Source organism: Syngnathus acus, chromosome 21, assembly GCF_901709675.1.
Source record: "Syngnathus acus chromosome 21, fSynAcu1.2, whole genome shotgun sequence".
Lineage (NCBI taxonomy): Eukaryota > Metazoa > Chordata > Actinopteri > Syngnathiformes > Syngnathidae > Syngnathus > Syngnathus acus.
Genome location: NC_051105.1, coordinates 7,069,713 through 7,092,478, shown reverse-complemented (window position 1 = coordinate 7,092,478; position 22,766 = coordinate 7,069,713). Strand labels below are relative to the sequence as shown.

At 43.4% G+C, this 22,766-nt stretch overlaps 1 protein-coding gene across 2 annotated transcripts; it reads right to left on the bottom strand.

Annotated features, from left to right (window-relative positions):
• Positions 1–7: 7 nt before the first annotated feature.
• Positions 8–21,908, bottom strand: tbl1x (transducin beta like 1 X-linked). 2 transcript variants are annotated; one of them, XM_037239785.1, is made up of 15 exons: positions 21,565–21,908; positions 6,699–6,804; positions 5,494–5,639; positions 5,195–5,414; positions 4,199–4,331; positions 3,679–3,820; positions 3,530–3,593; positions 3,323–3,420; positions 3,036–3,096; positions 2,821–2,942; positions 2,658–2,732; positions 2,427–2,554; positions 1,939–2,104; positions 1,754–1,855; positions 8–1,606 (listed from the first exon to the last, which is right to left on the bottom strand). In XM_037239785.1, exons 2-15 carry the CDS (start codon positions 6,754–6,756, stop codon positions 1,580–1,582), a joined length of 1,542 nt encoding a protein of 513 aa, XP_037095680.1. In that variant the 5' UTR covers positions 6,757–6,804; positions 21,565–21,908; the 3' UTR covers positions 8–1,579. The 2 variants fall into 2 exon arrangements, with proteins under 2 accessions (XP_037095680.1, XP_037095681.1); XM_037239786.1 differs by lacking the exon at positions 21,565–21,908 and adding an exon at positions 19,011–19,308.
• Between the last annotated feature and the right edge of the window lie 858 nt (positions 21,909–22,766).

Here is a 22,766-nt window from a genome sequence, read left to right as displayed (position 1 = left end):
AGTGTTCTGATATCAAAATAGAGTGATTTATTTGAGACACTGAACGACTTGAATGTTTTGTCTTGAAACGGGTGACCACACCCTGGACCAGGGTGCGCCAGAGACATAGTAATAGTAGCTGTCACAGCCTTTCATCCACATTGGCCACCAAACCCACAGCCCAATTTCCCAGTCTGACACAGACAATAATGGCTCTGAAAAAGTCAGAAAAACGATGGACCACCCGTTGACATCCTATTGTGACACCTGACAGAAAAAAAAAAAAATATGAAAGGGGCGAGATAAAGAAACTGTCTGCCTTTCACTTATAACCAAAAATTGCGAAAGCCATTGTGAGGAAAGGGGAAAAAAAAGTGCACTTCACATTGAGCGCAACTTGACAGCAAAGGAATGGAAGAGGAACAAAGGGGCAGAGTGGAACTAGTTGGAAATGTTTTTTTTTATGCTCAAACCGGTAAAAAACAAATTTAACATTTTGGATTGGATTCAGATTTGGGGGGGAAAAAGTGCCCAAAAAACAAAAATGTGGAAAGGCTAACCCGCCATAACTGTTTTCTAGTTTGGTAGGTGTGGCCTTGTACAGCCCATTCAACACGCAATGTGAACACGCAACCGAACATGAAGACGACGACGACGACCATGATGATTTCGTAAATTTTGCCGTTTGTGCCTTCACTGGAAAAACACGTTTTGAATTAAAAAGCGGCCTCGTTGCGGCCCGTCAGCAAAGACCGCTCTCGCCATTAGTGAGCCCCTAACGTGACGTCAATAAGGTGGACTGTATATAAACATATATACACAGTATATAAGTCTGTGTATTAATCTAATTTACATATCTTTACATTCTTTACATGTACATCCAAAAAAGGGCAAAAATTCTCTTTGTAAACCACACTTTTTCACTCATTTTTTGTCCGTGTTGTTTCCAATTATTGAGCAAATTGGGCCGGTTTGGGAGGTTTGTATTTTTGGGCGGACTGGTGTCCAGAAACTCCACGCTCCACCATTTCGCACTTTCAAGTCTATCTGTGGAGAGAAGGACGTAGGGGGGCGACGGGGGTCTTCGGACGAGCCGTCCTCCATCGGAAGCGAGGCTTCGCTATGGTCGCTGACCCTCATTGTGTCACCGCTGAGTTGCGGGGAGGAATTCTGCAAGCCTTCTTCCCATCAATGGCTGCCTCTTGGCATGCGTTTCGATTACGTCACCCTTCCTGCCAAGCGGCCGAGCTGCAGAGGACCACCGCTACGGGCGGGAGGGAGGAGTGGCGGATGGTAGCGCTTCCTCACGAGACACCTCATAAAAACTCAGGGGTAGCTCCAATGTTGTCTTCGTCGGCCTCCAATTGGACTCATCGTCAACACGCTCCATGTCTGACGGCTTCACCCCTGCATGGTGGTGAGTCGCTCCTTCTTTGTCCGTTTTTTTTGTCCTTGTAGTTGCTCCTGTGAGTTTTTTTGTTGTTGTTGTATTTAACTCCACCTACATGTCACGCCCCCCCTCCAGGAGCACAGAGAGCATTTGCTGATGTCTAAAGAAGGCAGTCTGCTGCACATTCCAACGATTCGCCGGCCAATTCCGCTATTTCCGGAGGTCGAGGACACATACCTGCACGGGGATAGACTTGTGTTGGGAGACCTTCTACATCTTGAAACTTTGTGTTAACTCGTTATTGTCTTTTATTTTCACTCCCGATACTGTTGTCATTCTCCAGTATCAGTTCTAAGTTGATAATTCAATTGAGTGGGCACTTACCGAGCCGTCTGATGCGCTGGCGCCGACTTTGTCCCCGGTGCTATTCCAGCACACTTCAAAGATCCCACCAGTACCTCTATAGCTGTGCACCAAAGCCCCGGTCTGAAAGGACACGAGGGAGGAATCAGAATGAGAAGATGGTTTCTGGTCAGCCCCGAGGAGATGCGGCCGTGGCTGTGACTCACCGTGGTGTTCCAAATGTGCACACACTTGTCAAAGGAACCGCTGGCGAGGTGTTTGCCGTCCGGGCTGAAGGCCACGCTGTAGACGGGCTCCTGGTGCTTGGTTAGTGTGTGGATGCAGACGCCTCGCTCGACGTCCCAGAGCCGCACCGTCGAATCAAACGACGCGCTGCAGGTGTGCGGAAGGAAGCGCCGAAAAATAAATACACCACGAATGCTTTTTTGTTTCTTATCCCAGATAATAAACTATATGGGGCTTTTAACGCTGCTGCTGGCTTGCTTGAGATGAGGAAGTTGTATCAGTGGTGCTGACAATGACTGTTTTATTTCCTGCGTGAAGTATAAGCTTGTTAGTGCATTCTTTTCTTGTGGGAAGTGGAACACATGCGGGAACATGTGGGTCAGGCTGCACCGCCGCGGGTCACCGGGAGTTAAAAGCGCCACAACGCGTCGCTTGGGGTACCAGTTCTGTTATCAGGGCTCTATCCCACCTGGCCAGCATGATGTTGGAGTTAGGATTGCTCGTGCCGGGCCCGGTCGGACTCCACTTGATGGTGTAAATCTCTTTACTGTGAGCCTGCAGATCGTGGACGCACGTTTCCTGTTTCATACTCCAGATCTAGAAAAAAACAAAAAGGGGGCAGGAGACATAAACATCAAGAGGCCTCCTCACTTTGGTGTGTTCTTTGTCTTGAAATCCTGAAGCAGAGCGCTGCTCTCACCTTTAAGGTCATGTCGTCTGAGCAGGAGGCGAGCAGCATTCCCGATGGATCCCACTTAATGGCGTTAACCTCGTTCTAACACACACACACGCAGCGTTCATTATCGTGGCTCCCCCAGGACATTCTATCAGGAGTTCTACGGAGCCAAGCGTCCTATACTTACAGTGTGACCCTGGAATGTCTTGAGTGGTCGATCGCTGCCGAGGCGACACACGTGGATGCACATGTCCGTGCTGCACGAGGCAAAGGTGGTGTTGTTCTGCCAGTCCACGTCTAGAGCTGGAGCTGCGGGAAGTCGGAAACAAAAAATATGCTCATTAAGATGTGCTGCTGGTGTCTTTTCAGATTGTCCCACATACTTGATTGAATATACTTTACCTGAGTGGAAGGGGAACTGCTGTTTGGCTTCTCCTGTGTGCGCGTCCCAAATGATTGTCGTCTGGGAAAAGCAAGTTTAGCATATCAAAGTGATGCATCATAATTCAGTGGGTGTAAATATGCTCAACTCCCAAGTTGATATTTCACAAGCTTAGTTTCCATGACAATATGTACTTTATGATTACATTACTCATTTTCGCTCAGAAAAAAAAAGATCCTGGCGCATCCCTAAATAAAACAAGCTTACATTTCACCGCTAGGCACAGACAAATGGCATCATGAACTACCTTATCTACGCCAGCACTGAGAATGGAGTTCCCCTTCTTGTTCCACTTGAGTGCAAATATGGGACCCTTGTGCTGTCCCAAGGTGCTCGCCAGATTTCCTAATGGAAGACAGCAATGTAGTGTTATAGCAGAGACCCCAAGCCCGATCACCCCCCGCCCCCAAATTAATACCGAGGTTAATGGTTCCGCACAAATGACAGAACATACCGTCCTTCGTCCATATCCTGGCAAAACCGTCATACGAGCCTGTCGCTAGGAGCGTCCCGTCGCTCTGGCGGGTGGAAAGACACGCGGCTCTTAACGCAAAAGTCTGGACGATGACAACAAGACGCGCCCGCGGAGGAGCTGGGACCTACATTCCAGTCTAGAGAGGTGACATCTTTGTTGCTGGGGACATCCTGCCCGCCTTCTCGGATACAATGCCGCAGAACCAGTTGGGTGGAGTTGGAGTTGTTGTTCTCGTTCAGGTTCCAGATTCTGGCGGTGGAGTCCCCCGAACTAAAGCCAATAAATACCAAGACTATTAGGATTCATGTCATCAGGCATTAACTATTGGGTGCATCAATGTTTTTCTGAAGTCAGTCCAAAGTATAGTGTGTGTATTAGAGTCGTTTTTAATGACTCGTCTTAAGCTTGAATTGATTTGGAAATGCATGGCAGGTCACATCAAACGTCCTCACGGTTCATGAGCTCTAAGTTCCACACCATTGGTGTAAACAGTCTGAGCAGTGAAAGCGCGTTAGACAACAAAGCCAAGGTCTGCTGCATACAAGAAGGTGTCACTCTTGTTTTTCCCGACCTAATTCAGGTCAGCTTTGTCACACAAACTCACTCACACACACACACACACACACACACGAGGGCCTTCCAGCTTACCCCGAGGCCAGCAGATCACTGACAGGGTTCCAGGCACAGATGAACACTTCCGACTCGTGACCTCGCAGCACTGTGGCTTTGCTGGCGGGTATCTCCACGTCCACATCCATCTCCATTGACTCACAATGGTTATCTGCGAACACAACAAAATGTCAACATGTGGGGAAAAATAATAATTAACGGACGTGTCCATGCTGTTCGTTATTATTTGGACATCAGCGCAGAATTGTCACTTTATGTCAAGGTGAAGGATTCAGCTTTAAAAACAACCTGAGTTTCACTTTTCTTTACACAAAGAAAGTAAAGCCTCACTCACATCTAAACTTCCTCTGCTGCTGACACCTTGAAATTAAATCCCTCAAGTCCATGTTGACACAAACAGTCTCTCTCTTTCTCTCTCTCTCTCTGTCTCTCATTCGCCCGTTCGCAATCCACCTGATCCACACCTCTCAGGTTTCACGAACACATCAAGCTGCAAAGCGCCAACTATAGCACATTCTGCGAGGATCGCATTATTTGCCACTCCGGCGCTTCTGAAGCTAACGAATTGGTGAGCGGGTAGATAAAGCAGCATCCATTCCAAAATATACAGATAAGGACAGTAACCTCAATCTCCTATTATCGCAGCACACATTTGCATGGACCATTTGTGTATGCATTAAAATAAGGAAGAAAGTGCAATTAAAAGAAATATTTCCACCAGGCAGCACAGTTGAGCGCACGGCACACCTGATAAGGGCTTGTATTTCTGCTGTGTCAGCAGGATGGTTGATAGCTGCATCAGCTACAGAAATAGCATGACCGCGTGTTCCTCATCGACAATTTCACAACACAACTTCAACAATACACATGCTACACAAACAACGGTGGTGTGTTTATCCCTGTAAATCACCGTATTCATTATTGGAAATGTTATGCGCAATTGAAACATCTACATTCTTTGCAAACCCACCCAAATATAAATATTTGGCCCCCTTTCTATGATCTTTAACGTACTCATGTTGTGGGTGCCGTTCTCCTCCCCGTTGACGGTGGCGTCCCCATTCTTTGGCGCGTTGGACTGGTTTCCAGAAGTGGACGCCGTCATGGGGCAAGTGGCCTGCTGCTGGGCCAGCTTGTCGCGGAAAGCCTGCTGCCGCGTCTGCACCACGTCGGGCATCACGGCGTCGATGAGCGACAGCGACTCGATCGGCCGGCCGTCGAAGACCGTTCCGTCCTAACCAAAAAAGCGTTGTGAGCGACTCATTGCACGAAACCTTTTGTGACAATACGGACGGTTGTTAATCTCATCTCACCTCATTGATGCTAATCTCTGCCTCCACATACTGGAGCCCTTTCTGCAGGATGGAGATGAGGGCTGCAGGGGGCACTAGTGTACCATTGATGTTGGACTGGCTGATGTGGCTCTCGATGCCAAAGGTGAACGCGGAGTGAGAGAAACCTGAAAGCAAAAATCATACGTTTCTCAGTCCCGTTCCTTCCTCAGACCCAGTTACATAACACGTCTAACATCTGAAAGTCATTGAGACTCAATTTCGATTGACCTATTTAGAGCAAATTGAGATTTCTTTCAGGCTGTGGTCATTGCGACTCTAAAGGGGGTTTCCACCAATATTGGTGTTTGGTGACACCAACGCGTGCACATTTGTGTTATGTCTGGAATGAAAGTTGGGGATTATATAACAGACTAACAGGGGGGGGACTTCAGTTTCTAGGAAATTACATATTGTACGGCAGTTAAACCACTCTGATTTTGACAGCTGTGGATCGGCCCATTGTGCTCTCCATGCATGCAAGTCAAAAGTTTAAAGACACCTCTGCTGCAAAATCAGGCACAATGGGGCCAATTTAACAAACCTTTTGCTCAAAATCCATGGGGAAAAGAAAAAAAATCACAAAACATACATGCATACGTTCAAACAGTACATAACAACCTCAGGCATCTCCTGATTGTATTTGTCTTTTTTTAGTATTCCGTCTTAATTTTCAAATCTCGGGAGATCCTCAACTTTAAATATAACCCGAGAGAACAGCAAGAATATAACTGCCGACGTAATCCACTAAAATGATAGCAACAAAAACTAAATAAAAATACGCATCGCTGCAATACTCCCGCTGAGCCAATAGTTGGCGATGTCACTGCAAAGAAACACTCCACACGTGCATCCAACTGCTTGTTCTTGCAGGTCTTACCATAAACAGTCTTAGGTGTATGTGCGTGTAGTTTCTCATACCTAAGTAATGCGACTACACGCCGCACAACAGCGATGTTGTGAACACACAGCCCGCAACAGTGCTGTCGACTCTATTGCAAGTCTAAACACGAGACTTGTCATGTCAGAAAGAAAAAATAATGGCGTTCAAAACTAGTCTTTCATGAGCCATTTTAATGTAACATTAGAGTCAACATGACCTTCTTTATATATTTTTTTTAATCAGTTCAGGTAAAAACAAATGGAATCAAACGGAATTGCATCAGTGTCAGCTTTAGAAGACCAACCTGATTCTTGGAGGTATCTGTAGACCAAGAAGTTCACTTCGTCACTGGTAATACTCATTTTAGCCCAAAGAAACAGCGGAGGTCTGTTGGAAGGCTCGGCTCACTCCTGGAGACAGATACAAAAATAGAAGCGGGATTAATAATACGACTCGGCACTCACATCACTGCAACGGCGCATCTTTTTATCCGTTCCACACAAACAGCAAGAATGTCTGCTCGATGACCATGCGCAGACACGGTTCACATTTTCTTACTGGAATAAATATGATTGGTTTTTCATCAGAAAACCACGTGGTGCCTCTCGTGACCTGGCAAACCGCAGCGTGATGGCGAAAGAGCCGTGATACAAGATGAAAAGAAGTCAAAATACTTATAAAAAGCAAGTGACAGATTCTGCCAATGTGGCGGTGGAATTTGATTGTACGATTAAGCCTACGAGCTGTTTTTCCTTTCCGGGCAAACTGAACAGCACCCGGAATACTTGCTTAGGAATCAATGTTGCATCAGGTATGAGGTATGTATGGTCGTCCAACTTGAATTGCTAACACCGCCCGTGGCTACTCCAATTCCCCTTTGGTAACGTAGCAACAAGAGCGATGGAGGGAAATACAGACAACAGTGTTGTCCCAATTACCAAAGAGAGCACAGCCAGAGGGGGTGACCAAGTTCCTCAAAAGGAATGATTAACTCTTTCACCTTGCTATAATCTTTGTTATGGGACTTCACCTTAATGAACCACAGCAGAGGTTCTGTAATTAAACTAACAGTTTTAATTCATGCAGGTACAATGCGTTTTGTTCCGCTGTCTCCCAGTAGGACAAACTGAGCTCTAAAAAGGAAGCACCCGATTAAAAATGTCCAGCAAATTACAAAAGAAGAAAAGCAGAAGAGACTCGCAGCATTTGTAAGACGTTATTATTACGACACATTTCCCTTCCCATACTCATCCCTTGCTTCAGCAAATTAATTCAAAAAGGCAAAACGTCTCTGGCCTTCCTCTGCATGGAAACAAAAAAACGTGCGTTCCTTCGTTTCGAAGCCAACGTGTCCTGATTTGACCACGCCGCCCATTAGCTTACACTTGAGGGGGCTCGTGAAAGCCCAGTCACAACAACAGCAGCAACAACAAGAAGAAAACAAACGGCACACTTAATTCCAGGGAAGCCTGAAGGCGCTCAGGCCCCGCTAGAGATGGAGCAAAGGCATCAGCATCAATCAGACCAGCTGTGATCCCTGAACATTACTACCTAGGCCTCCATATCTGACAAAATGCTTGAAGGTGTATCCACAGTGAGGTGATGAGTGGACTATGAAAGGCTTTCTGCTTAGCTTGGCAGTTCTGGTAACATTTGGATCGGGGGGGGGGGCAGTTTACGAGACAAAAATAAAGAGCAGATAGAGATCTGTTTCCAGCAGTTGCAGCAGTTCCAGAGCAATTTTTCAAGTTATAGTTAGCAGCTTATAAAAGCAGCATCAAGCTCTTTGGGTGACTGTCTCGTCACTCTCGTGTTACCATTTTTTAGATTGATTAAGAGTAGGGTATTACAGGTGTGGGCGAAATGTGACTTTTAATCAGGTGTAATCATCTCATTTGTGGTTAAAAAATATGAACAGTACAAGCAGTGTTTGCGAAATTGCTGCACCGCCTACAAACGTTATCTTTATATAAGTGACTCCTCACTCACGTCGACCGCTAAGTGGGTAACCTTGTTGTCATGGGAACACTAATGTCTGCCGTGCTGGACTCAAGGCTCAGTCACACCAAACAACATCAGTGTCATGAGTGAAAAGCATGCCAAGTAAAAGCTTTAGCTCTCTAGCTTGCTTTTACACAGCAGTTCGGGTACGTTTCCACCACCACAACTTGGTTTAGAGATATGTTGACAACAAACACGTGTCTCTTTGTTCGCAGGTAGAAAGCTAAGCATACATTTCTTGTTTTTTTCGGGGGGGACAAATTAGTTTTCATTCCTACTTTCAACATCTTAACATAATACTAGTGTACAAACATCATAGAGTTTGTTCCCACTAACAATGGTACGTTATGAGTACAATATGTTCTAGGTTAGGTTACAGACTAATTTGGCAGTCGCTGGAGCTCACGCGATGCATTGGGTGATTGATTGGGTAACGCTGCTGCTTTTTGACACAGGGGACCAGGGTTTAAATTCTGGTCATGAACGATAGAATCCAAGCGGGTCCCTCTGCAAAACGTGATACAATACACCAATTCCCTGACACTAAAACAGAAACAGTGTGAGGCCATGGAAATATTTTCCAGGCTCGCTATGCTGGCAAAAGCCACTTTGGTTGATCAAAATTCTCCCAGGGAAACTCTTGTCAAAAGTCTGCATCTAACTTCAAAGCAGAAATGTCATTATGCATATGTATGCAAATTGAATAATTCCACAATTCTCCAGTAACGCATATGATTTGTGACAATATAATTACATTCAAATGAAGTTTCCGCATTGTTTATATGTGGCGGTGTTTAGTCATGGTAGTGAGGGTTGAGTACCGAGAATGAAAGTAACACGTGACTACCGCATTGACTTCTGCATAAAAACAAACTTGCAGGGTTGTGCAAAAGGACAAGCAGCTTTGAAAAGTTTAGCAACATAAAAATTCAAGATGAAGTGGCGAATGACTTTCAAGTGTGGCTAAGAGATTATTTTTGTTTAGCTACAATGGCTAAGAGGTTTTATGGGCCTCGGCCAAAACTGATAGAGCATACAAATAGATGGTCATCGGTAGTTTGTATAAAGGACAATGCAGTTGACATGTCTGTGCAGATGGTGTAACATGGTGCCATTAAAGCTTTGAGGGAAAATGTGTGTATTTAAAAGGAGAAAGACTTATGCATGGTAGCTGGGAACTAAAAAACAAAAATACATTTGGACGACACGACAGAGATTCACAGAATTAAATAATATCATTCGATTCGGTTTGGTTCAAAGTAAAATGTGGAATACTACTCACAACATCAAGCAGCCCTACACCTTGAGGTTTTCTTTTTCGTGGATCCGATGCAGAAATCCCAACTGTCTGTTTTTATTTGACACCAACAAATCAATTTGTTTTTTCAAACATGAGTGAAAATACAAAGAACACACTGTTAGATTAACAGGAAATGTTCATACTAACATTCATTAATTACAACAGGCAACAGTCTATCACTAACCAGGATCATTTATGAGCCTAACCTACTAAGTACATCTATATAGAAAATCATTTTATACCTTTATGTCCGTGGATGTAAGAAGAGGAGAACATGAAAACCTTGTTCTAGTTTTCTGCTCTGAGCTTAGGAAGAGGACTTCAAAACACGAGATGTGTCTGTGATGGTTAGTTTGAACAAGTCCTGTAAACACTACATAGAGAACAAAATTTTTCAACCCCGGAACAGACTGAACCTTATTTCATGACACGGGCGATTATGCACAAAGATCCCAGTGATTGTTGACTTGTTCGTCTCGAAATAAAACAAAATGTACGACACTATTTGCCTGCAAACGGCAGAGGTATTCCTGTTAAAAGAAAAACAAAATAAGATAGACGCTAAGCCTTCCACAACAAATCTAAAAAAAAAAAATGTATGAATAAAATAGAAACACAACATCCCCATAGCTGATAATTGGATGTGCTCATGCCTGGAATTTATGATCCAATATGCACACATAATAGCCAATGCAGCTGTGGAACTGAGAGCGTAAATGCAGGATTTCCTGTGTATGCAACACAAAATAATCAGATGGCACTTAACTGCCCAGTACAAAAAAAATTGCTGGAAAAATGTGTGGCGTTGTGCCGATGAGCCCTGTGCATTTTGGAGCAGGGCTGCAATTTTCCCATCCCCCCACGTCCCCTACGCCTTCATACGCATTATGTACAGAAAGGCGAGGCGTTAAAAAATGGTGCAATGTTAACATTTATGGATGCAGAGACATCTTTTGCAATAAAGCCGCTGAACCAAGACAGTGCTGCATTTATGGCAGTCTAAAAATAGACAATACGCTACTAGGTAGCTATAGGGCCCAATTTATGGATTCCAGCATTCATTCAATTCACATATTCGGTCAATCAGAAAAGCTTGTAAATGATTGCATGGGTTCTGAGATATAACAAAACATCACCAAATTCCACTCGTAATGAATGGAAAATAGCAATCCTCCTACAAACGGGATGTTGATTCAAATGTGCAAAACAAAAAGCAGCCTTCTCCAGCCCATGCAGGTCTGCGAAAAGAATGCTGCTGAAACCAGCATAGCAGGGACCCCATTTTCTCCTGAACAGTCACCTCCTGACAGATGTGCAAACAAGACCTGGAAACAGCAGCCATTTTCTCTTGAACTGCTCTGCTGAGTAAAACCCGCCTTTGAAGCTTCTGGTTGGGCTGCAGTCTTGAGCGGGGGAGGGGGAAAGCTTGGCCAGGGAGTATGGGGGAGGGGAAGTAGAAGCGAGAAGAAGGGAGCGAGAGGAATGGTGGAATGGGGGCAGGGTGATATATAATGATCCTAAAAACAGGTAATCACAACAACAATTTGTGCACTTCATAGCGCGCCCCCCTATCCCCGACATAAAACAGGAAAACACTGCTGGGGAAGTGATAACACTGAGGACCACTCGATTTATATCCAAAGACAGGAGGGGAAAACACTGCACTATTTCAGGGTCATGAATCTGGAAAAAAAGTAGAAGAAAAAAAACTGGTTTCAGCCACAACTCACACGGCCGATTCCTGTTTCCTGATTCGACGTGCGGCTTGTCTGTTCTGAGTCACTCGTCGCCAGCGATGTGGTTCAGCAAATTACCCACTGGTTAACATTCCTTTAAGTCACGACGGATAATAAAATGACTGGCTGATGATCAGCTACACATTACAGATCGTTCCCTGGCACAAAGAGGTTGCTCACACCAGCAACGTGGGACCTGAAACCTACAGCTCCTTTAAGGAGATTCACAATGAAATAGGTCATCCCAATCGGCTGCTTGTCACCCAGGTAGTAGTGATCCCAAAGCTCATTTTTCAATGGATTTTCTGTACAATAAGGCTTGCATAGGCATTTTCTTGTTTGATAAATAACCGAGTGTGCTATTGTGGCATATGGATGGGTGTATTCCCTGCCTGCCCAATAAATGGGGGATGGTGACAAAATTGGATTCTTCGCGGGAGCATTTTAGCAAACGTCCACTTAGCCCGCTGGATTAGATCAATTTGTCAGTTCACTCCATCCTTGGATCCAGATTTGTGGATTACGGATTGATCCGTAAATCAGAACCCTTTTGGAGTCTGACCACATTGATGAGTTTAAACGTCTCACACTCGATCAGCAATGCGCAAGATCATGTGATGCGCTTATCGGACTGGTCGGAAACAACCATAGTAGGGCAGATGTGAATATGAGATATCTCGCTCTGATGAATGATTTGCTTGTAAATAAGGATATGGGATGGATCACATAAAAATGGAGATACCACAAGGCGAATCAAATTCTGTGGGAAATGCTGTCCTCTACAAAAGAACACTGTTTAAAAAAAAAACATCAACGTGCCAGTGCAGCTCTTGACGGGTTTTGATGTGGTGCAGTGCTATCAAGCACGGCGCCATTATGGTTGGTTCATTTCAACAGTCCTATTGCAGAGGGTCTGACACTGTAATATTGCCTTCAATCTGACTCACGTCCATGTTACTTTGACAATCCTATGAGATTTCAGAAACTTCTGTTGTTTCGGATCGATACATCCATACGATAAGGGCTAATTTTCACGTCAGACATCAACATCATTTTCACTGACTCCAGAAAGGGGGGATATGCATAAAAAATATTTTGACATTGAACAAATGGCCCCGAGGGAATTAATCGCTGGTAAGCCGTCAGTTCTAATGCGCTCCGACTCATTATCTGGCGAATATAACTGAGGTACGGTGATACCTCGGAAAGGTCGGACAATATATTAATTTTAATGACAAATGAGGAGGGTTAATAAAGATGTGTAAGGCGCTTACGCATCTAATTTTTTTAACATTGTCACACGAGTATAAATTAAAATGATATCAACCACGAGCAACAAGCACTCAAATGCGCCTTCTTTTACAATCTCAAACAAATGAAACGGCCGGTTAACATCAAGGTAACATCTTCCCTTACCAGTGTCTCCTTTATAGTACCACTGTACAAAGCAAAGATTAAACTATTTATTGCATGAGCTGTCCAGCAAACCCCCCCCCCCCCATGTCCAGCCTTATCTGTTAGTCAAATAGCCTGATATGGATGCTGTTGGGAGTAAGCGCAGGCGGCCTGCATGTGTCTACGACAGCGTGGGGGTGGGTGGCAATGAATATATTGTGCGCGTGCGGAGGGAGATTGCGGGACACAGACAGCGCCTCAGTACAAGACACGTACATGCAATACATAATCTGCTATCTTAATGGCTCCCACACAATACAAGCCGAAAAGACTGCAATGATGCGAGTTCAACACAGATCGCCATCATTTCTGCTTTTCTACACATACAAGATGGTAGAGGATGTGCTGGCAGAATCAAATCTAGGCCAACGTGAGCCAGTGTGACAGCTCCTTTATGTTGTGTGATTTGTCAAAAGACAAAGTGTGCATCTGTGAGACATGAAGATTGAAGATTCATGAAACATGTAGTATGTGGAGAAGCGGGAAGTGCCTCACTACTGACAGGATGTGAAACTGTCATTTTTTGTCAGAAGGAAATGTTATAAAATGGATGTATCGCAAGCACGCTTTCACTGTATGACGTAAAATGCTAGTTACTTACAGCCATGTCTTTGGTGTTAGTACAGATTGCCAAGTACAAAGCTAAAAGAAAGAAACACTGTCCTTGAGGTGGCAAGTTGTCAACACAAAAGCCCGGGCTGGGCAATTATCTTTTTTTTCCGCCGGCATCAGGAGGGCTGCACAAATAAGCTATAAACACGGCGACGCGCACAGCAGTGTGGGCAATACAAATGTTACTATGGCAACCGGAAGATCTCGCTTTTCTGTCAACAGCTGCTCATGCCACCCGAAGCAGCCCCCACACTCCTCGCGCTTCCCTTCCATCTGACTTTGAGGTCAAACCGAAATACTCAGCTTCATTCCGAGCCGCGCTCTTTTTCTCATATGCGTACGGTGCGATGCTAAAACTACGCCCACATGAGCTCGGGATTAGTGTATGCGACAACAGCAGCAGGACATTCAAATTGCTGCTTGCAACAAAAAAACATTAACCAAAATTAAATGCTCTAAAACGCGGTAATATGCACTCCAGGCCAGTAGTTGGCGATGACACTTAACTACTTATAATTGCAAACAGCGCGACACCTAGAAGCGTTTCAAAACACAGCGGCTAAAGACATCAAAAATGCAGAGAGCAAAAGCATCTTATTGAAATTACGAACACTAACAACATTGAAAGTGCAAGCGCAAGAAAAACGGATCCCAGGATGTCACCACCATTTTGATTTCTTGCGCAGCTTTGTTTTTGTACCAACCATATCTTTTGTATTATGGCCCAGAATGTTTGACCTTGTTTGCATTCGACCAACACACATTTTCCCACAAGCGTTTGCAGGATTTTAAGTGTGTCTTTGCAAAATGTAGCAGGCCTTGGATGTTTGTCTTTGTAATATAAGGTTTCACCACCGTACGTCACAGCCCAGACACGCGAAGATGATGAGATTATTGTCACATGTACTGAAGCAATGATTCGCAACTGGTGGGTCAGGACCCAAAAGTGGGTCGCAGATTCATTTGGGATAGATTGCAGCCAGATAGGGCAAATTTGTTTTTACAAGGGTTTGGTTCATGAAGTTGCGAACAAGGGTTTGGTTCGTGAAGGTGCGAACATACAAATCCGTTTTCAATTCAATCTTTGTTTTGTTTTTTAATACCAATACTATATTTACTGTAACTATAACTTTACTACGTTAGTGTGTATGTTTAAAATATGTATCCTCAAAGACATTTTTCCTGACTTATAAAAATGGGTCACGACTTGACAACAGGAAAACATAGGTCCCAGAGTGACAACAGTTGAGAACCTCTGTGCTAAGTAGTCGGTACTTCTCAGAAATTCCTGATGCTCCTCCAATGTTGTTGTTGGCCTAGTGAAAGCCTCTCGCACCGGTTTTTCTGGTCTTTTCAACTATTTTTGATGGAAGTCCAATAAGTATGCAAGTAACTGCATACTGGTTATATTGTCTGCCTACAAGTGTTGCGGCACCGTTTGTGTTCAAACATCCGTTGCTCATAACCACCGCAACATTGTTTGCTCGGTTAGCTCATCAAGGGTGTTTTGCATTGTGTGTTAGCATTAAGCTAGCGGCATTTTGTGAGGCAAAGATAATGGGGTGAGGTTTATGACAGCACACAAAATTATTTGTTTAGTTTTATAATAAACTTCAACTGGGAGTGGCAATAAAGCACATGAAGGAAGTACTTGGCCTTTTTTTTTTTTAAAGAAACATTCACTATCTGCCTGTTTTTTGTGTGTAATTTTCTGCCACCATCTGCTTCTTATAACTCCATTTTTTGCTTGCAACTCCAGAAAATAAATTGTTCTAATTGTATCACTGTAATTTCCTTCCTTGAGATGCTTTGTCCAGCCACAGGACTTCATGTTTTCACCCAATGCTGCAGTTCAACGAGCCACTGCAGACTTTAGAGGGTAAACCCCAAAGCGGCTGGCGTTTCCACAGCAGGGAGGGGTAAGACATAAATAGTGTGACATTACAGCAGCTCAACACAACAGAACCCGCCAACAATTCCAACAAAAAAGAGTCACAGTAAACAGAGGACAGCAATGGAAGACATCCAACATTTTGGGTTATTTCCTCTTGGCACGAGGCTATTTATAACATCGAGAAAGCTTTGTTCGCTGTTTCCTTTCTATTCCATTTCTGCTGTTGCACAGAGGTTATTCACCATCGGCCAATCATCAGACTGCAGCTCTGTACTGAAAACGCTTCGTCCGCCAACGTACAGAGACAAAAAGGCAGTAATGGATGTGTTGTTTTGGCATCTCCTTAAAAAAAGAAATCTGCTTAGCAAACTGCACTGTTAGAAGCATGCTGAGTCTTTGTCTTCACTCTCCAGGAAAGGAAAAGCTGGGCTTACAATTTCATTTGTTACTTGAGGTCTTTGCTTGCTTAGCTTATACAGTTTGAGATATGTTTGGGCTAACCAGAGCAGATACAGTAAGCAGGCCCAGGACATTTCAGAATCCATTTAACAACGGTTAACGCGCCATTACGTAAAGACGAGCGAGGTCAATATGTTCATTTCACAACACGTGAAATTTCATTTGTCAAGTTTGTAAGCCCTTTGCACTAATCGCTAACTTAAAAAAAAAAGTCTGTGGCCCCCCGACCTATATATTTTACTAGCTCCTCTCGATAAGAGCAACGGGTATTCACAGATTACACAAACAAAAACGTTCAACATTCTAGAAGCACAAACCATTCTCCACAGATACAGCAGCATTTTCACTTAACTACAGTTTTATTTGGAAAAAAAGAGAAAAGAAAGTGCTTTTGAAATAAACTCACGGTCATTCTATTCATTCCAATTCAATGCATGATTGAATGCGTGGGTTTAAAAAAATGGGTGCAAAATGTACTTTTGGATGTGAAGTTGTCTAAATGTTAGGGTAGGACAAGCAAGGACAATAAGGAACATTAGAGGTCAATGTCTTGTTTGGCTTTTAAAATATGAAGACTTTTGATGACAAGGTAACAAGGACGTGCGGAAGCCGCAATAGTTTTGGTGTAATATTGCAAGATCTGCCATTGCTGTTTGTTGGCATACAAAGTGGCAATACTGCCAAGTAGTGTGTTAATGACTATAAATTCTATAAAACAAAAATCTGTTAGAACACCACATGGGTTGTGTGCGAGCTGCTCTTTCCTGTTTTATTCTGGGACTATGCTTAGACAGACTGATCCAATATTGCAAGCACCATTACAGCAATGTACTGTTCTGTCACCTCTGCAAGGACCAGGAATATTCTCGGTAGGTGTGAAAGGAGTTTGCAAGAGGAGAATCACAGACTGTGACTAAGGTGTGCTATGGAAAATCTGCAGATGTTACATTTATAGCTAACACAATATCCAGGCACAATCGCAGATGACAAAGACAGAATTGCATTTGAGTCCAAGATTGAATCAGGCAACATGAATCCCTCCTGTCACCTTTGCCTGCAATCTGTCTTCACTCCCCCCAGAACAGCAGGTACCAAATATCGCACAAAGGTATGATCATTCAAGATCTGAGACATGTCAAAGCCCATGCAGGGGTGTCACAGTCAAGTCGTGTGCTGAAAATGATCCGTGGTCTTGCCTCCGTTAAAAGGTGCTTGCAAAACTACATCTCATACGGGGTCTTATAAGGAAACAAATGGATAAAATTAACATTCTGTAGTTGCAACAGTCATATAGAAGAGATTATACAACGATTGACCAACAGGTTGATGAGTCAGTCTTACTACCCTGCAACGACCAACTAACGAGTACACTAACACTTAATCATGCGTGTCTCATTTTCTGAATGGCAAAGTTACAGAGGAATTACGACTTTTCCATCGGCTGCCATTGCTGGACTACAATAATCTTTGCAGCATGTCCGGACAAGAACGTGACACAATCTGTTGGTGTATGAATATAACCAGGTTGTGGATGAGAATAGCTAGCTTTGGTTATTTCGGTTGCCGCTTGTCTTAAAATATTCATACTAGCGCGGGCAACCACTTTGCGCTATTGAGAAGATTATCCATATCTTCACAACGCACATTAACCAACGCTGTCATAACTTTCTCAGGTTGCTGAATTCATCACAACGGTTCTGCTCAGGAAATTAATCTTTTTTTCTTTGTAGTACAGGAAATACAGTGATTTCACATTATTTTCTGTTTCTACAGTGAAAATAACACTTTGTGTATATAGACAGTATATTCGAGTTCATACGTCTGGCTTGTAATTCACGCAAGCAGATGTAATCAATGGTGATGGAGACCGGCGGAAAAGCAGCCCACTGCTTTATTCTCGTGGTGAGTGAGATGACTCCAATGTGTTTCATTTATGGTAAAAAGTAAGAAGCGGAAATGACATCTATTTGCCCCATGACGTCAATGTGTGTCGCGGGTTTAATCGAGATATATCAATGCGCGAGTGGCTCTGTCCGTTGAGGCATGTTCACGGGTTATTCCAATTGTTTTAGGAACCCGAATGCTGACCATAACTTGGATATTGAGGAAATGTATTTCTACTAAAAAAATGAAAGCCAGTAGCACGGTCTCTTAAAAAAAAAAATCCAACCTCAAACACAGCGTGTTATTCGCGTTGAATAAGCAACATGGCAACAAAACAAGCAGTGGAACCCTGAAGCCAGTGCCTTCTACTTTTAAATCTGACCTTTGGGGTTTACCTGTAAACTGCCGCCAAGCTCTGTTTGCACACAGAGGGTAACGGAATATCTGTCCGCGTTCGTATAAAGGGACCTTCTACCGTACTAGGGATTTAAGAAGACGGTACACAAACTCAAACCACAAGAGAGTGCCGCATATTGTACATCGGATGTCTTTCCTTCAATGCAGAGCAGTCGGCATGTTTTTACTTTTGTTCTCCGTGTGTACAAATAAGTTATTAGGAAACATAACCACTTCAGTGGAAGAGGGAGGGATTACTGTACTCTCCGATATTTCCTCATCTTGCATCCAAGCTATTTCTCCATTAGCAGCATTCCATTTAACTGCTGCCTCTCAAGCCATCAACCACACCAATTTACTTAATAGCTTGCATAACTGTCTTGGCATCTCTGCTTCGGCTCATAACTGCTTCAATTCTTACTTTGCTAATACATATTTAAGTGATTGTTTCAGTAATCATGAGTCAGCTCTCCGGCGTAGAGTCCTTCACGGGCCCTGCCCTTGGGCCAGTTCTCTCTGGGACTTTAGTTCAGTCATCGTCATGCAGCTGTTACACCGCTGATAGAACGTAAAATGTCTTTGTGGCGGGCGGTGCTGACCTCAATGAGCCTTGTTATTTTAGAACACACAAACATTTTAAATAAGGTGCCTGATTTTGTATTTTGAGAAGGCTAGGGGAGAGAGCGAGAGAGAGAGAGCGGTCTTTTCATAAACACTGTGAGACACATTGCGGTATTTGACTCCCATGATCGCAAAGTCACAACCAAAGATTAGACATCTATTTTTTTCTTTAAACAATCACAAACGAAAGAGGAGTTGTTGCCTGTTGTTACAATTCAAACATAACACTGAAAGTGTATATATATCAGCATTACATACCACAATCAATCGAGCTCAAACTGCGGCCACTGTCGTTATATAGACATGGTTGGAAATGAAAGATGCAGAAACATATCGAGCGGCTTTATACAAGACTCAGAATATGCGACGGAATCCTGTTGATTCCATGTTGGAAAAAAAAACACACACACACACCAAGCCTTTGCCCTAGTTACTGTAAACTGCAGATCACTCTATTGGTTCCTAAGCCACAGATTTTCCATATCCTTCATCTCTTCCTTGTATCATTCCATTGCTGTGACTTAAAAGCAAACTGCGCCCACACCTTCATTAATTGTCAACGCCACAACCATTTGGATTACAATCTACTATTATGTCTAAGGACTGTTTTGAATAGAAAACAAACAAGTGTGTTTTGCTATTCCTTGACAGAACAACAGATTTGCGAAGTCTGGAAATCCAGAATTTGGAAAAGATTTTTGATTTTTAAACTATAATGCATATGAGTTGTGGGTATTATTTTTGGACACAAAAGGTTTCCCTCCAACTGCGACGATATCTACATAATTACTGACTCAAACCTGTTGCAGATATGTCAATATTCCTTTTACTAAAGTTGCAAGGAGTGCGGAAAACAGCAGCCATTAGACACTGCCTAGCCTAGTCAACTTTCATCCACCAACCTCAACCACTGCCTATTGCAACTTTTTATTTACATTATATCGACACAGTATCTACTTTCGATACCAAACGACTCATCCGAGATTATAAACACAACCACGGTAAATGAAAACCCGGCATAAATAAATAATAATTGTAGCCTTGCACTGACTGGTACTTGTAAGGACGTTATTTTAGAGTAACCGCTGAGCCTGCCAGTTGGCTGGAGGCCCATGCGCACTGCAATGTCCCTTTTGGAGGGAGAGGAATCGCCACCTCAACCCCATGGCCTATCATAAGTAAATATTGCAACTAAAATATTTGGACAGCTTGATACAGGCGTTACAGCAGCAGAGGGTCGTCACTGACTTTCTCGGGACTTCCTTGCCCTACTTTTGCACAGGATATAAAGCTGTTTTCAAAACACAGTCCTTTGAAATGAGCCAATGGATTTGTTGCGATCTCTTAGGTGAATCGGCTCCAACTCCCCTGGCAGCTTTGAATGGCTTGGCCAAATGACAAGTCGTTACATAAAATGAGGTCTTCTGTTCAATTCTAGTCTAAAGATAGAAATAAGGTAGCGTTATCTCACAGCTCAGGTCGCTGACTTTGCTGTAACTGTACAAAATGGAAACATTCTAACAAAACAATGATTTCAGACATTGTACCCAAAAAATAAAACATGACCAACTCATCCACCCCTCCATGAGAAGCATTAATGACATTCAATGTACACACTGACATAGTTAGTGAATGGGAACATTAGAGAAGTTGAAAGGCGGTCATAAAACACTATTGTTCTTTTTAACGACTGGCACTAAAACAGTTTCTTAAAATGACCGCAATTAAGGGTTCATGGCAAATGCTCAACTTTGGTGAGAGAGCTGGTTGAACATGATAAAGTAGGACAGTGGTTTAAACTGGATCCACACAATTTCCGCACTATAGTTTTTAGAGTTGTGCAAGATAGGTTAGATGCCCTTGGGCTGGCTGAACCACATCAACTCTTATTGACTATTATTGTTATATTCTTTTTATAATACAAGTCACAGGCCCAATCAGATTTAACCATTTACATTTCAATCATTCGGCTTGATTATCTGGTATCGCTTGCCCTGTATTGACCCTCAGAAGTGTGTGACCGTCTGCACATACCTGATGTTGTAACTATGAAATACAGATTATAATAAGATCAGTTTTACGTTAAATAAGAGGATTTGTATGGCTCCAATGAGGCGTATTGGTCCGATTAAGGGTTGATATGCACAAACCCTCATAGCTATGTGTATTTTGTTTGAACTGAAAAGGGTTGATATGCACAAACCCTCATAGCTATGTTTATTTTGTTTGAACTGAAACCACTTGGGAGTTTACACCCAGTCATTTGGGAGGGGTAACATTAGATGTATGTACAGTAACATGAACAGTTACTTGAAAACCGAGAAGCAACCTATAGTACAGTTGAATGGCAATCCCATCCCCCACTCAAGTGTCTCCCAAGTCTGCATTTCAATATAAATATTTACAAAATTAAATAATAGGAGAGCAAAGAGACTCAAAAGTAGGTTAGTAAAAGAAGTATTGTGATTTTCAAGCTAAAGTACTTATTGTTGTCCTTTGTCAAAATAAGCAAAAAACCCTCTTAAAACTTGTTTTTGTGCGTCAATGGAGGATCGGAAACGCGTGTAAACACCACCGTGGGGAAACAGTTAGAAACAAAGAGGCACACGGGGATAATACAGATTTAAAATTGGGGAAATTAAAGGGGGACAGGCAGGAATTTCAACACACGTGTAGAGTCAATGGGGATATGAGCCGGTAGCTCACACTCATCCACGTTCAGCGCCATATGCACTCATTTCTTCCCCCACAACAACAATAAACGCGATCCCACCTTGTAGTTTTTATTTCAAAGAGCAACTTGGAAGCGTACCTTTCGATATTACGAGAGTGAACTCGTGGTGTCCACCGCCGCCGCCGCCGCCTCTTCCACAAGGATATTCTCCCAACTTCAACAAGCTAGCGACGACTTTCCTCCCATTTTACTCAGCGTCATATTTCAAATTCCGACCGCTGGTGTATTTTTTTTTTTTTTGTCGGGGTGGGGGTGCCAACTCGGCTACGTCCCCGGTAGTGGGGGAGGGGGGCGTAAAGAAAAAAAATAATAATAAAAGCCGAGTTAGCGTGTCGCCACTGCGGGCTACTACGGAGGAGTTCGCCGTTCACTGAGGACGAGGGAGGGGGGACGCGAAAAGAGACAGCAGCAAGCAGGCGCTCAACGCCAGTGGTGGAGAGACCTTTGAATACAACAAGGGAGAGAGAGCGAAGTGGGGGATGGGAGGTTGCTTCGAACTGACCTTAAACCTGAATATTGAACGCACATATAAGAATGTAATTAATTACGTCTGTCTGCCATTTTAGACCTCGTATCTCTCACAGCGGCCATGTTTGTGTTTTTATGAAACAAGCATCAAGCTTCCAATGCGGCTGCTTACTTCACCACAAAGACACTCGCGGTTACGTGGACCTCGCAACGATATTCGGCGCTCCGCACACGTAAATAAAGCAGAGTATGAAATGTGATCGTTTAAATTGGTTTTGAGTGTATTACTACTGTGTGCTATACGGTACAGTCGAGCATGTTAGCAGGCCTAGAGGCGAAGTTCCCCTCCCCCATGGCCGCGGCTACTCTTTTTCGCCTGCCTGGTCAACCCGGCGCTTGATTAATTCTCCTTTCGCCTTGCCCAGTCATTCAGATTTGGAAAGTAAATAACAAGTTGACATCATTACGGCTCTACACTAGTGTGACACATTCCTTTGGTTACCGTAATTACGACAAAATGCGCGCAATAACTTCACCCCATTTTCTTTGTATGTTTCACATTAAAATGGCTGTCGTGGAAATACACTATATCCAACTAATAGTGATGCCTTGAGCTATAAGAGCTTTGGGATTAAAGCAGTTTCCCGCCCCTTCTTCAAACTATAAGGAGCTTGGCAGTGTGCTTTGGAGGACACCAGTACTTTTATCTTCACAAAAGGCAAAGATAAATTTCAGCTTCTTATTCCTATTGGGATTGTCATCTAAGTCTTGAATATTGTCACATGAAAATGAAAAAAGTCAACTTGAGTGGG